Source organism: Carettochelys insculpta, chromosome 5 (assembly GCF_033958435.1).
Source record: "Carettochelys insculpta isolate YL-2023 chromosome 5, ASM3395843v1, whole genome shotgun sequence".
NCBI lineage: Eukaryota > Metazoa > Chordata > Testudines > Carettochelyidae > Carettochelys > Carettochelys insculpta.
In genome coordinates, this window is record NC_134141.1 from 97,824,149 (window position 1) to 97,840,383 (window position 16,235).

Consider the following 16,235-nt stretch of genomic DNA (forward strand, 5'->3'; position numbering starts at 1 on the left):
TATTATCACGTCAATGGATTAAAGTAAAAGTATTTTTATTTTTTAAAAATAAAAAAATATCAATTTAGTGTGCTCAATATTATTAATTTATAAAGCCTGTGGAATTGCATAAGAATGCTAAGTGAATTTTTGCTCTCTGGAGTCAATAAAAATAAAATGACAGCTGATATGCAGCATTTTGTGTGAGTTGAACCTTTGGTCTGGCTACATAAAATTGGAGTAGCTGTTGATTGATACATTCACATCAGAAATAGACTGTATATTAGACCTGAGAATAAGATGTCAGTTGGTGCCCTCCTGTGGATACGATAACTGTTACGTACTGAAGAGGAAAATCTTTTAATAGGAGCTGAGGTCTATGAACGCCAAGTTTTTAACATGACTGAAAATTGTGATACTTCACCTTAGACACTCTCTTTTATTATTCTTCTTGGGGTCGGATCAGTATATCCTGCGTAGGGCTGCATGAGCCATGGGTGCAGGGGGTCGGCAGCTGTGGCCACGATGCAGGGGGGCATGGTCAGGTCCCCAACCAGACACTCCTGTTGGGGGGGGAGGATGTAGGTCCCATCCTGCATCTTGCACCTGAACCAACAGTTCCAGAATCTTTGGGCATTGTGGGCTCAACCAGACCAGGTCACACAACATCCATGAAATGCCTCTTGGTGTCCATGACGGCCTGAAGCACCATGGAGTGGTACCCCTTTCTATTGATGTATCACCCTGCGCTGTGGTGATATGGGTCCCATCCAGTGTGTTGAAGCAGTTGGGGAAGCCCAAGGCAGCAAATCCCATTATGGTAGAATTGAGGTCCCCTGACATGGACGACCCTCTGCAGGAGGACAGCATTGATCACTCTGAAGACCGGCATGGGATGGAGGGTGTGCACACTTGTGAGTGTACAGCAGGATGCCTCAGAGTCCCCCCCATCCCCAGCTCCTGCCCCCTTAACCACTGTCCTGTTCCCTCCCCAGTCCATGCCCCAGTCCCCGAAGGCCCCCCTGGCCTGGAAGCCCCCTCCCTCCTCTCTGAGGTAGGGTTGTGACCCGAGCATGCCTTATCACCATGAGGACAGCCCTCCCAGTGGCCTTGCCCACCCCAAAGTGGTGGCCAACCTAGCAGTGACTGTCTGAGGTGGCCAGCTTCCATATGGCAATGGCAACCTGCTTCTCCAGGGGGATCATGGGCCGTGTCTGGGTGTCTTGGTGCTGAAGGGCAGGGGTGAGCCATTGACATAGCTCCAGACATGTCCACTTTGTCATCTGGAAGTTCTGGAGCCAGCAGTCATTGTCCCACTCTCCCATTACAAGCTGGTCCTGCCACTCAGCACTGGTGGGATATCTCCACAGAGGTTGGATGGCATGGGAGAGGGGGCACTGACAGTGACTGGTGACAAGGGCCTGCAGGATCACGGTGGGGTGGATTGACTACTGGAGGAGGTACGGCAAGGACCATCATGTCCAGCAGTCAGACCAGATCATTGGGGACACTCCCGTTGGGAAGCTGCAAGGGATCCATGCAGGTCTGTGTAATAATGGCTTTGCTCCATGCACAGGGTCAGCAGTGCTGTGTGTTGCAATGCAGCCCTCGGAGTGTGCAGGGTGGGGTTACTTGGGTGGGGCCCTTTAAGGGAGCAGCTGGCTGAGGGACCTGGAAGGGCTTGTCCACCATGCGACCCTGTCCTTAGTGCTTCCTGGCTTGTTCTTTCTAAAGGGTGCCTGTTGCTGCATGGACACCTTCTTTTGAAAGAGCAGCTCCATCTTTAGAAAGAGCAGATTGGAGGCTCAATCTGCTTTTGTGTGTAGACATGGTCTTTTGAAAGCCAATCTTCCAGAACCTAGCTTCTGGAAATTCGCCTTTTAAAATTATGCTGTAGTGTAGATGTAGCCTCATTGACTTCAGTAGAGCCAGAATTTTACTCAGTGTGGTACACCAGATAAAATTCTGTTCAATTTAAAATAAATCATAAGAGGGTTGTTTTTCCCCAAGTATGTAATTTTGCAGAAGTGGATAATTCTGTACATTTGTAATGACATGTAGAGCTTTTCACCTATAAATTGGTGATTCCAGCCTGAGTTGATGATGATGATGATGACGACGATGATGATGATGATCAAAAGAAGTTTCTAACTAGATGACAGCTCTTCAGTGACTTCTAAAGAGCTTCAGTCACTTCAGAACTTGAGATGTTCTCTTTTCAGCCCTGTTTCTAGTGGCCAGGTGTCCACATAAATCTCTGCTTCTGAACTGGTATGCTTTGTTGATGGTCTCAGCAGAAATATCCAAGATTAAAAAGATGTGGAGAATAAGGTGTCCAGCTCAGGAGTGCCAGCAGGGAAGCTTGCACTACTAGTCTTGTACCTGTCCTATAGACCAATGCAGAGTTTCAGTTTCAAAAGATACCACTTTTTAAGCTGGTCCTTTCAGGGGGACTACATTCATCTATCATCATTTTAATAAAAGGAACAAGAAATACTTGATATCACCAAGTGCTGTGCCAAACAATTTCACTGTAATTTTAAAGCAATTTGGTCCACACATAACCCATTATTTAGATTAATGAAATGGCTAATTGTGCTTTGTAAGACTTCAGGCATGAAGTCACCAATATGGACTGCACTTTAAGGATAACATCTTCATCTCTCATTTTCAAGGCACATACATATATAGAACTTCCTACAGAATAAAAAGTTCTAGCTGAAGTAATAACAAATAAGACAATGACAAGTGTCTTAAGTGCTAAAATATTTGGCCATGTTCACTTGCTGAAGGCAGTGGAATTACATTAGGGGCTTGTCTACACTACCACCCTCCTTCAAAGGAAGGATGGTATTTAGGGTATTGGGAGTTTACTAATGAAGTGCTGTGTTGCATATGCAGCACTTCATTACGCAAATTCCCACCTCCTGTGGCAACTTCAAAGGTTTAAACTTCAAAGTACCGGCTTGCATCTAGCCACAGCTCACCTGCCAGTACTTCGATGTGCCAGGGCAACTTCAAAGTCCCTTTACTCCAAAAAATTAAATTTATTTGTAAACTGCCAACACCCTAATTACCATTCTTCCTTCGAAGGAAGGTGGTAGTGTAGGCAAGCCCATAATGTAGTTGTTTGTGGGTAGATATCAATGTGTGGGATTGATTCTAAAAGGAGCTCCCAGACATTGGTTCTTGGTCTTACTATTTAATACTTTTATCAACAATCTAGGCAACTATATAAAAAATTGCTGGTGAAGTTTGCAAATGAGACACAGACTGGTGGGGTAGTAAAGATGGAGGAAGATAGCTTATTCTTACAGTGTGATCTGACTTACCTGTTTAAGTAGTCACAGTCCAGCAAAATGCATTTTAACATAACCAAATACCAGGTAATATATGTGAAAACAAAGAAAATAGGTTATATTGATAGGATTGGAGACTCTGTCTTGAAAGCTCTGATACGGAAAAGGACTAACTTTAGATAATCACCTCAATATGAGCTTGGTACAATGCTGTGTCAAAAGGGCTAACAAAAACCAAAATATATAAAAAGGAGAATATTATGCAGAAGTAGTAAGTGATCTTGTCTCTACACAGCATTGGTAAGACACTTGCAAGTCTCCTGTATCCAATTCTAATGTTGCACTTTGAGAAGGATGTGGAAATGCTGGAAAGAGGTCAAAGGAGGGCCATTAAAATGATCCCATTGCTGGAAAACAAATCTTAGTGTTGCGAAGCTAAATGAGCTCCACTTTTTCAAGCAAAATTTGGAAGGAGCCTTGATCACTGTGCTTTGGTATTTTCACATGGAATAGATATGATAGTGAGGGGCTCTTCAATGTGTCTGATACAGATATAAGAAAATTAAAAGGCTAGAAGCTGAAGGTGGATAGATTCAACCTTAAAATAAGATCAGTTCCCTAATTAAATAGTGGGACAGTTTACCTGGGAAGAGGGGATGAAACTCACTGCCAGTTGGCATTTCTAAAACAAAATTAGATATTTTTCTGAAATATGTCCTTTAATCCATCTTGGAAAACTTCTGCAGCCTCTGTATGGAATAGTTGTGATGATCCCATCTGGTCTTGGAATCTGTGAATGCCCCTGATCATTCCTGTTCTTTAAGGACCTTGGGAAGCATGTGATTACCATACAGACTTCTGACACTTGTAACTCTCTATTATGATAATGATTATAATGTAATCTCATGTTTAAGGGCTTCAGTAGGCTACTTGCAAGAGTTCAGGAAGGAATCCGATTCCCCCAGAAGCTTAGTTGTAATCTTTTGGTTATTTTCATGTCTCTCTGAAGAATCAGGGATGTGCCCCAGCTAGTGATGGGATACCAGTTGGGATGGACAGCTGCACTGGGTGAGATGGTAGAGAAAATCCTGTCTTAGATAACTGGCTAGTGTGCCTTGCTTATATACTCCAGGCCTTGCCTGATTGCTAATGTCGGGGGAAGGGGTCAGGAAGGAATTGTCACCCAGTTCAGATCTTGATTGGATTTTGTTTTGGGGGGTTATTTTGCCTTCCTTTTCAGCATAAGGCATTTTATAAGATTATCTGGGCATAATCAATTCCCTGCCATCACAGGGGCCTTAGTTGAAGTGAGTGTTGGTCTCTTGTTTTTTGCCTGTGGCATACAACAATTTAGTCGCCTGAAAATTAAAATGGTTTGGTCTAACTGCTGCCATTGGATTCAACATAGGCACATTTGGATGGAATTTAATGGTCTGTGATACACAGGAGGTCAGAATGGATGATCTAATGGTCCTTTCTGACCTTAAACTCTATGAAACTATGAAGCTATATTTACTGTCAATTGAAAATAACTCTTAAAGCACTCAACAACTCTGAATGCCAACTATGAAATGGGAGGCAGGGCTAAGTAAATATTGATGTTTGCAATAGAGTTGAAAAGTTTCATATAAAATACTAACATTGGGAGTCTGGAATATTAGCTTTATATTTTTAGCATTGGAGAACTGAAAAATCCTTCTGCTTGTCATGATTTCCATCTCGAGGAAGGTTAGATGGCTTATTGGAAAAATTTACTTAATCAGAATAAGGTTTTGGCAAACTGATGTTAACATTTAGCAGATTGACTTTTATTTTTTGTATGCACTTCTGGAAACTGGTCATGCGCTGAAACAAATCTAGCCATTTTAACTGTTGTAAGTCAAAACTACCCGAAGGTGAATCTGGATTTACATAGTTGTAACTGAGATTAAAATATCTTCCTTTGTGTCTCTATCCAATGCTCTCAGGAAACAAATGAGTTAATTTAAAAAAAAAGTTATCATCTGTTCGTGAATGATTAACTACTGTTGCAAATTGAACTCTGCTCAAGACATCATGAGTGAGATAAATAGCATGGCCATTTGTAACCATGAATAACCTGATATTTTTCTTTTCTTTTTTCTGGATTGTGTATTCTTGGAGCTATGCATCTTCAGTGAATTATGTCACTTTGACAGAGTCTATATAACCCAGCCAGTAGCTGGCAAGGGGGTTAACACACTATCCCTGAGCATAACACAAGTCCCACAGGTGTGTGCCCTGCAAGTAAAGAGTATAATTTGGAAAACTAAGCCATGAGGGAAATGTGGGTGGTTGAGTTCATCTGGAGCAGATTAATCAATAAGAAAGACCTCAAAAGCAGTGAATTCTGACTGCTTGTGTCTGAATTTTGGGTTGAGTTGGGAATCAAATTCCCCCAGGAGTGAGTGGAAACTGGCTGCAGGAAACACCACTTTGGATGTTCTGTATTTGAAACCTCAATAAGAGCTCATCCAGCCCTTCAATGGTCTGACCCAGTTCCTGACATTTACTATCTTAGCTGTTGCTGACAGAGGTGGGCAACTGTCCTGTCTTGTGTGATTCAGGTGAAATCAGAATTTGGCCCATAAACATGAAACAGGGAAATAGTGGACTTATTTACTCACCCTTATATCTATTAACACACCATGACCTTCCATCAGAAAACTGTTCTTTTAGCAAAGAAGTTTGTACATGTAGTCCCTCATACTCACTTACTTTAATCCTTTTCAATATTTATTTTGAACCCGTTCACCAAAGCCTTTGAGAGTGGAAATGTTCCATTCTGCTCTCCAGTTTCCTTTTAGCGTTTAAAATGCAATGGATGCAAAACAACTCATGAAGCTTCTCCTACACCTAACTCCCACCCCCCCAAATGACTCAAAAATGAAAAATTACAGTCTAGTAATACTAAGGATGGAAAATGGTAAAGAGTTGTGCTAATATCATGTATATGTTACTTCTTAAAGTGTCTGTGATGCATTTGGAACCTTGAAGATACAGAATGAAACTAAGCCCTGCCTTAAATAGTGGGCAGTCTGAGATCCTTACCCTGCAATGAGTGCTAGAGACAGAGGAACCACACTGAAATCAATGGGAACTGTTCAAGTGCAGTAATCCACTCGTTCAGAGTTCCATGCAGGATTGAAGTCTAAGGAGACAGAAAGAAAACACAGGATATAAGTTTGCTGATGACTCACTTGCTTATAGACAGTGCAGAAAAAAAATCTGTAAGGCCATGAAGACAGTTTTTGTCATGGAATTGATGTTTCTGATACAAATCCTCTGGAAGCTTTCCCATTTCTACCTGTTCATTTTGGACCAAAGTATCCTGTCAACTATTGGTATAAATCTTGAATCACTGCATAGAAATCCACATTTACATTCATTAAACTGACCAAAGAACCTTGACCCATTCCTATCTCAGAGTCGTCTTCAATTCTGTTATGTTGATGCTAGAGCATTGTTTCAGAATTAGCCAAATTTGCTTTAATCTGGAGATGAGATATCTATTCTTGACTTTCGCAAAAGCTTTCACAATAGATCTAAGTTTGACTTTGTATTAGATCACTAAAAATCCAATACTCATTTCTAAACCATTGCTATTTATTTTTGTCATCACTCTGTAATAGCATTTTATAGGTAAATGAAAAGACATAATTCATGACCTGAGAAGACCAGTTACATCAAAATCAGTAAAATAACAGTAAATCATAATATAATGGAATATTTATTTTGGGGCACGTAAATTGGTAGCAAGTAAACACATGTTTATGAACTTGTTTATTGTGTCTGAAATAAGCAACATGAAATAGTTTAGCAGTTAATACAATTCTCATTTGCCCCTGGTTTGTGGTTAGTGTCTTAGCTATATGAGCACAAACCATAATCAGCCTAGATAACGTTAAGTACTAATATCATATATATAGAACTGACTCACTCCTGTTATTCCAGGTATGCTGAGATCAAACACAAAAAGAACTCCTGTGATACTGTGTAGCAACCCCATATTGCATGCTGAAAAAAGTTCAGTTTACGTGTCAGCTCTTTCATTTGCTATGGTCACCAGTCAGCCAATTTAAGGAAGCTCAGTTTTACCCTGCTTCAGAGATTCCACTAAAAAGAAAACAAAATTGTTTTCAGTACATACCAGAAACCATTCACACCAGATGTAAGAGGATAGGTTTCCATTGATTTCCGGTCACTCCACCCAATTCCCATCTGAATTTGGCCCAATCTAGTAACAATAGTCATACTGTGGAACACATTTTCAGAACCTAATTCTGAAAGGACAGATAATTGTTTTTGAATTCCCTTGGTGGCAGAGTAATTGCAAAGTGAATATATGAATTTGTCTTAACTACTATGACCTGTAGAATTTGTGTGTGAGAGAGGGTATCTCTGGTCACTTGACCAATGTCTTTAACATCCTCTTGGCATTCTTTGAAATTGTCCATTACAAAACAGATGGTGCAGTACTTACTTTTGAAGGACTAGACGAGCATGACCCCATCTGGAACTAATCTTTTGCTCCCTGAACCAAAGATCACCCAGGTTTAAAGGGTCTTTCATTGTAAAATGCCTCATACAAGTAAGCACAAATAACACACAAATCTTAAGGAAAGTAGAAGCAATCTTGAACTGTACCTCCAAAGTAGACAAGGGTTTTAGCTTTCTGCATGAGTGCCCCATTTACAGGTAGTTCTATTTTAAATGAAATTGTATTTTGCTTGCAGTCAACAGTATCAGTAAACTAACCATATGGAATCAAAATGGACATCTCTGAACACAGCTCATCATATGCTTACGTAAAGAGCTGCCTTTTCTGTTCACTGTTCTTATTTAGGTCCCCTCAAGAGAAATAATATTCTACATTTTGTAGTGCCCATTCCCAAAATGGATACCAAAATATTTCATATACAACATATATCTAACATCATTTAAGCCAGTGAGGGTCAACCTAGCCAGTGAGTGGGCCACATGAGTAGCCCTCCTTCATGTCAGTGGGCGTGAGATTGTCATAATCTAGATAGCCTCTCCCGATGGGGTAGGTTTGCTAATTGTGCTTGCATATCTATAATTCGTAGCATGTGCCAATTGGGCCATAGCAGAAATTCTACTGGATGCAGAGGAGTACACGGCTCTCACATTGTAGTGTGCAATCAGCATGCACCTCACGCCGCATGCACTTGCTTGAAGTGTGGTCTCTTTTTTAATACTGTTAAAAAACCTGTGCAGACAAAAAACAGAATCTGGCAGCCTTTTGCATGAGCAATGGTAAACAAAATGTCTTGTGGGCTGCACAGAGAATCCTGATGTTGAAGATTGCCCGCCACTGCCGTACAATATACCTCCAGATTGAAAACTTGAGCTTAAAACTCAGCTCACCCTTACCTGCAGAGCCACAGATAGTGTTGCCATCATAGTTGCAGGAAGACAGTAAGCTCAGTGGCTCTGAGCTGTGTAGTTGCAACTTCAAGGTAATTTACGTTTTTGTGGTTTGCTGAACTTTCTACTGATTGTAATCTTTACTTTAATGTTTTAGAGATAAAGTTCCAGTGTATAAATAAGTCTTACTGAATCTATGGGCCAGATACTCAACTGGGATCTAGTGTAAACAGTTTTACTCCTATTGATTTCAGTGACTGCTCAAAAAGGGCCAAAATTGTATGGAGTGCTTGCAAAAATGCACTTAGGTTAGATGTGGTACAATAAATTTTTAAAAACCATTAACTGAAATACAACAGGTTGAACTTCCCTAGTCCAGAATTCTCTCATCTGGCAAACTCTGTAATCCAGCATGATTTTAGTCAGCCAGACAACGCCTTATTGTAGGTGCGGCCAAGGTTCCCATAATCCCATACACTTTGTTTCTAGCCATCAGTCCTGGCTCTCAGTGTTCCATGCTGTTATTTAGCTGTAATTTACTCCTAAATGTCTTCTAAGAGCTCAGCAAACAGTGGAAGTGTTGGTAATGTGCTAGAAAATACAGATTTCCCATCATTCAGCAAATTCTCTCATCTGGCACCAGTCAGGTCCCAAGGGTGCCTGATGAGAGCGGTTCAACTTGTACTGTATTTTAAAGTTTTGCTTTGCTTTGGTTTGCTTTGCTTTGCTTTGCTGAAATAGCAGAAAGGATTCTGGGAGATTTCCAGAAAGGATTTTGGGAGTTTGGAGTTAAAGAAAAAAGAGAAGTTGATGGTTTGGTGACTGCAGGTAGGGAAAAAAGCTAAGAAACACTGTCAATAAACATTGTCATAATATTTTCTCCACATTTAAAATATAAGTGTATCACTCCTCAGATGGCCTGAGAATCTTATTGGCTTCATTAGGAGTTGTAGGTGTCCAATCTCCTTTTTACAACTGGTCTTCAGCATACCTATGAATTAGTTCAAAAGTTTACATACTTCCATAATATTTCAATATATGATGCTTTAAGTACTGTATCATTGAGTATATTTCAATCCAAACCAAACACTCTACAGTATCAGCTAAATAGTCCTATAACTAAAATGTAAGGACAGAATAACAATAACAAAGTTGAAAATATAAATTGAAATGCAAAAAAATTTTGACAAAAAGAGAACATTAAATAATAAATCAGATCACCATCTTTTTTGACCAAGTAAAATCAGATTATGTGCTGTGTTTGCATTCGCCTCTAGAGAAAGAAAAAAATAAATAAGTGCCCATAGGAAATATCACAAGAACTTAGGGAAACAGCAATTCCTGAACAGTGTAAAACAGCTAGAGTTGGTGTGAAGATCAGGAGTAGACCAAAAGGGTAGTTTTACTACTGCACTCAGATATGACCAACCGGTCAGCCCTCAAAATTCAGATTCTAAAAAGCTGGACAAGGAATCTGAGTAAATTTGCATTTTTATGAACCACCTGTGGATCTATTTATCTCCTAGGTCTTGTCTACACTACCACCCTCCTTCGAAGGAAGGATGGTAATTAGGGTGTTGGGAGTTTACTAATGAAGTGCTATGCTGCATATGCAGCACTTCATTAAGCAAATTCCCCCTCCTCCCTGCGGTAACTTCTAAGTTTTAAATTTTAAGGAGTAAACGGACTTCGAAGTTGCCCCAGCACTTTGAAGTACCAGCAGGTGAGCCGTGGCTAGACGCGTGCCAGTACTTCGAAGTTTAAAACTTCGAAGTTGAGGCAGGGGGGAATTTGCTTAATGAAGTGCTGCCTATGCATGGCAGCACTTCATTAGTAAACTCCCAACACCCTAATTACCATCCTTCCTTCGAAGGAAGGTGGTAGTGTAGACAAGCCCTAGGAGATCTATTTGCAAACTAACTTTAAATTCATCTATCATGTGCTCCACTAATTTAATATAATGCAAGTTTTTGATCAAAATGCCATACGGCAATAGCTTAAATGCATTACAGAAATACAGCTATACTATTATCAAAAGTTACCTTTATCAAGCAGACTTGTAATCCTTTATGAAAAGAAGGAAAGAGATTGTTTGATAAGACTTACCTTCCATGAAACTATGCTGACAGGCTTTTCTTACATTTTTTAGCTTCTATTTGTGAACAGAATCCTGAATTAACCATATCATTATTTTACCTGGAATTGACATCAAGCTAACAGGTCTATACTTCTCTAGGTCATCCCCTTTACCCTTTCTTAAATATTGTCACTATGTTCACAGTTCTTCAATCCTTTGGAATTTTTCCAGTTATCCAAGATTTGTTAAAAATTAACAATTATGATTCAGCAAACTCTGTAGCTAGTTTCTTTAAAACTTGTGTATTTATGTTATCCAGGCTTGTAGATTTGAAAATATTTAATTTTACCAGATGTTGCCTCAAACCTCAGTTGTTACTCATCGTATTTATTCTGACGTATCCACAACAGTTGAGGTGAATTGATACCTCTGTTGCACTCCAAACACAGAAGTGAAATAGCTATTGAATATTTTTGCCTTTTGAACACAGCAATTTATAATTTTAACATCATCAACTTGTAACATAACTAGGATGGCTGTTTTTCATTCCCAGTATATCATCTTACTTTTTTGTCTTTCACCTTATTGGCTAATGATGTTTCATTGATTTCTTTGGCTTCCCTTTTCAGTTGCCTACCTTTTTAACTTATTACTTATGTTCAATGCCATTTACTTCCTCATTTTCCCATATTTTATAGGTTGATTATTTTAGTGCTTTATCACTACTTCCACATCTTCATTTAAGCAGAAAAAGTGGTGATTAGAAAAGGGTCAGGGAAATTGTAGTTTTTTGGGCTTCCTGTAAGAGATGAGCACTTCACACTTTACTGTTCCCATGAAGTTATGAAACTTGCTTTTAACTTTGGTAAACTGCCTTATGAAGTTTCAAATGTACATATTGCATTGTGACACACTGTACCCAAAGGCAGCACCCCATAACCATATCATCGTTCTTTATTTATGGCTGTGATATTTCATACAAAGCATACCATGTCTGATATCATCAAAATGGTCATGATTGGCTGAAACTCAATGATTCACCACTTCATAATTAAAGCATACAGCACCACAAAATGGCAGCTATGTAATGGAACATGTAGCTAGGCCACCACTAGATATTACATTGGGAAGGGGTTATGATCCCTGTAGGCCCCTTGTGTTTTATCACCAATCTTCTCTCTATCACGATATATTGAAATAATTAGGGGAGTGAAGTAGGCTGACGAAAGTTCCAGATACCCTCCAAATAAGGTCTAAACATGGGATAATGGGAGTGCTAGAGGTTGCCGATACAGCGTCGCAACTCCAGTTTTATATTGTTTACTTGTTCCTTTAAAAGCTTACAGTACAAACAACAAGGAGTTTGGTGGAACTTTAAAAACTAACCATCTTTCATGAAAGCTTATGCCATAATAAAAATTGATAGTCTTTAAGGTGCCACTGGACTCCTTATTTTTGCTGAAACAAACTGACAAGGCTGCCTCTGAAATATATGGTAAGATTTCAGTAAAATGTTTGAAGTTATAGAACAGAACTTTTGAATGTCCAGGCAAACTAGTGACTACAGGGCACAATTTCAGAGTGTTGAATGGAAGGTTTAAGTGGTGTGATTCCCTATAACATTAGGTTATTAGGGCTACAGAAATATTTAAACCTCTTGGAGCAGTGTGGGATGTTTAATGCAGTGGACGTGGATGTCCCCTACCAAAACGAAAATGAGCCTGTTGTGTTCAACAGCAACTTTCACAGACATTTTGTGGAAAATGTGCTTATGATTTTGATATTCATCCTCGCTGGAAAGCAATTTAACTTTTTCCTGTGGGTTCATAAGTCAGTCTTGCTAAATCCAAAGTTATAATTTTCTCTCAGTCATTGAGTACTTTGAGATTATTGGACCGAAGCTTCTGCTATAAGTGCACAGTATTCATTGTGAGTTTGTAACAATCTGTTTAGGGTAGATGTGTACTACTGAGTTACTTGGATGAAATCAGGAATGGTCAAATATGTGTCATAAACCCCACATCAACAAGAAGTATCAGACATTCTCCTCTTGGTTATGTGACAGGGCATTTCCATTTACAGGAAGATTTGGATGCTAGTCTGCTGTTGTGAAGATGCAGGTGAGCAGTATATTGACAACGCAGAAATTCCGCCTGGACAGAGGTTTCTCAAGTTGTGGTATGTGCAACAGTTTTTATTGGTCTTCAGAGTGTTTACATCTCACCCAATGGTAGATGCTCCTCCTTATTTCCAGTTGTTAATTGTACTGAGTTAGCTTACACTCCATTAAATAGTGTCTTATTGTTACTGGTACATGTACTCAATTGCTGTGCTCATCAGATAACACAGTAAATAGAAAGGCAGGTGACCTACATGACAATCTCTGCATTAAACTGTGATGCATACTATGGACATTTTGAGACCCTCTGACATTGCATTGCATGTTTAGACCATGAAACTGGAAGACTGGATGCAAACTAGTAATTGATACACTGTCCAAAAACAGTTGCTCACCTTGATAATTTTTTTTTCTCATTTGTCCACCTTGATTACTGTTTTTGGTTCTCTGTGCATTAAATATTGAGTCTGTTCTGGTCTGGCTATGGTCTGAAGAAGTGGGTCTGTCCCACAAAAGCTCACCTAATAAATTATTTTGTTAGTCTTTAAAGTGCTACTTGACTGCTTTTTTTGTCCAAAAACAGTGCTGGAGGTCACCGAACAAACTCAAAGCCTTGGCCTCTGCCTTGAGGACCTGACAGCCTAATTAACTGGTAATTAGAGTCCGGGAAAGCTGGTTTGCTCCTCATAAGACCTCTACCTCCGGCGCCTCTTTCCACTGATGCTACAAACACCGATTTCACAGCAGGCCTGGAAGTGCGAGGCCTGTCCTGGCAGACACCCCCTCGCTCTGATCCCGCTGCCCTGGGGACCTGTCGCAGCCGAGCCGCCTCACCACCGCCAGAGGGCCTGGAGCGGGGCTGGCGGCAGTGCAGCTCCCAGCCTGCGAGACCGACCCCGCGGGGCCTTGGGGCTCCACGTCCGCCCTCTCCCAGGGCACCCACTGCTGCAGTTATCGCCAAGGCGCGGCTAAGGCGCCCCCCAGCGCTACGACTCCGGCCCCGGCCCCGGCCCCGCTTTGGGGCTGGCTGGAGCCGCTTCTGCCCGCCCATGGCCAGCTGGTCTCTCCCTGCAGAGGCCCCACCCCAGTGGGCGGGCCGGGAGCGGGAGGCTGGGGCCCGGGCGGAGGCGCTGCTCCCCCTCGGGAAGCGGGTGCAGACCCGCCGCGCTCCGTCAATGAGCTGCGAGGTGCGTAGCCCGCCCCGGGCCGGCGGGTGGTCACACGGTGCCGGGCGGAAAGTGCCCTGAGCGCGGCGGGGCTGGCTCCCTGTTCCCCCCGAGCGCGGCCCCTCACTCCCCGGCTCAGGGCCGGCCTGAGAGAGGCCCTCGCTGGTGCGGGGAATGGGCCGGTGGCGGGGCACTTGTAACGCAGGCTCCCCCTGGCGAGCAACGCGCTCACCAGTCACTCTGCAGTGCACTGGCCGCCCCCTTGAGCCTGCCAGTCGGGCCTAATTCCCCCGCCGGGGCTTTGGGGCCTTCGGACGAGCGCTAGGGCTCTCCGTCTCCAGCCGAGATCAGGCCCTGTCGCGGGGAAGGAAAGCGAAAGTGGAGACTCACTGGCTACTTGCACATGGCTTTTAAAAAACTTGTAACCCTTACACTGCAGCCCCCTTTCTTGTATGGAGCTGATGGGTTTGGGGCCCATTTCCTGCACTATAAATGTCCCCCAGGGAGAGGAGTGGAGTGGAGTCTGAACGGCAATTTGTCTTTTAACAGGTTGTTGTGCTGTACTTTGCCAGGAGCGCTGAGTTGGCAGGTGTTCGCTCTGAGACAATTTCTGTACCCCAACAAATAACATCTCTGCAGCTGTGGGAAGAAATTGTTAAAGGGCATCCGAGGTAGTTTTAGAGCATACGCCTAGGGCGCCTTAAGTGTGGTGGTTTTTAAAAACTGTTAGGAGAGTTACAAATGTAATATAAGTGTATGAAATGTCTGCACTATTTTTTAAAAAATATAATAAAAGTAGTAAAATCTGTTTTAAATTGTGCTACATGTCATCTTATTTGTGAACACATAGGTTTTGTACAAATATGTTCAAAAGAGTGAGTATGTCACTGATCTTTGCATTAAACTGGCTGGCATTACCAGCAGCAGCTAAATTTGTAACTGACAACCTGTAATTTAATATTAGAGAAGGGTCTTGCCTCACCCAATATGAAACCAAATTGGGTTTTGTGGTAGCAGCAAATAAACAAACTGGAATGTACTTTACCATGCAGCCTATTACTGGACTGGTTAGCAAAACCAATGATGTTGATCATTTGGTGGCCTGTAGTTTGCAAGTTTTAATTTCCCTTTGAAATACAATCACATTACCGTGTTTACTGTAGCAAATTATGCAAAGCTCTTGGAGATATTATATAACTTACCCAGCCTCGCTTGGAAAATGAAATTGTATCTTGCCTTTTGGTCAGTAGTCACCACTGTCTTCTAATCAGATCACTACACACTGGCACTCTTACTTGCCCTGTGGGCACATCTACTTGCTTTGGGGCAATAGTGTTTCTCTACATCTGTGTTATATGCTGTAAGTGAAAAGTAAAATTCTCCTGTTATGCTTATTTTTTCCTTTTTAAAATAAAGCTTTTTCCGTTCTTTTCTACTGCACTCCTGTTACCTTCATAATTGATTTTTTTTTTTATTTTGGTTGAAATCACCAGCTTAGTTCCTATCTTTAAAAATTATATTGATTTGGTTCATTATAGACCCTTACCCATGAAAAGATAACCACTAAGTCCAAGGGTGTACAGTTGTATTTTTTTTTTTTTTTTTTTTAAAAAGTACAAATGGAGATGCAGACATGGTAATATTATTGACTTCAGATGCCATGAGTTGTGTACCAATTAGTTGTTCACATTTAACTACAAGAATTCATTCAGACGCTTTACTTGAATGTATTTGTTAATACTAATCCTCTTCAGACTTGCTGCCATTCAGGATCAAGTGGTCTTCGCTGTTCGCCGGGAATACGTGCTCCTTGGTGATCAGCTTCTGGTCCTGCAATCAGGTGACGAGGTCGCCATTATCCCACCTATCAGCGGAGGCTAAGTCCATGCAAACACACTTAGGTATGTATAGTTTCTTCCTGTAAAGGGCCTCTGGGGGTTGATCTTGCATTGAAACATTGCTTGAATTCTCTTCTTAATTTTCCTTTTTGTTGAGGTCCACTGATTTGTGGATAAGAACAGCCACAGAGAGTCAGCAAAGGTCCATCAAGCCCAGTCTCCTGTCTTTTGACTGTGGCCAATGCCAGATGCCCCAGAGGGAATGAACAGAACAGGTGATCAAGTGATCCATCATCTGGTGCCTAGTCTCAACTTCTGGCATAAACTGGAGCAGGAGTAAATTAGATGCAC

The 16,235-nt window shown here is 41.3% G+C and overlaps 1 protein-coding gene across 1 annotated transcript; it reads left to right on the forward strand.

Moving 5' to 3' along the window:
* The first annotated feature begins 13,985 nt into the window (after positions 1-13,985).
* MOCS2 (molybdenum cofactor synthesis 2) lies at positions 13,986-15,939 on the forward strand. The gene is made up of 3 exons (XM_074995584.1): positions 13,986-14,067; positions 14,596-14,717; positions 15,801-15,939. The coding sequence occupies exons 1-3, from the start codon at positions 14,056-14,058 to the stop codon at positions 15,925-15,927; spliced, it is 261 nt and encodes an 86-aa protein (XP_074851685.1). The 5' UTR covers positions 13,986-14,055; the 3' UTR covers positions 15,928-15,939.
* Positions 15,940-16,235: the final 296 nt, after the last annotated feature.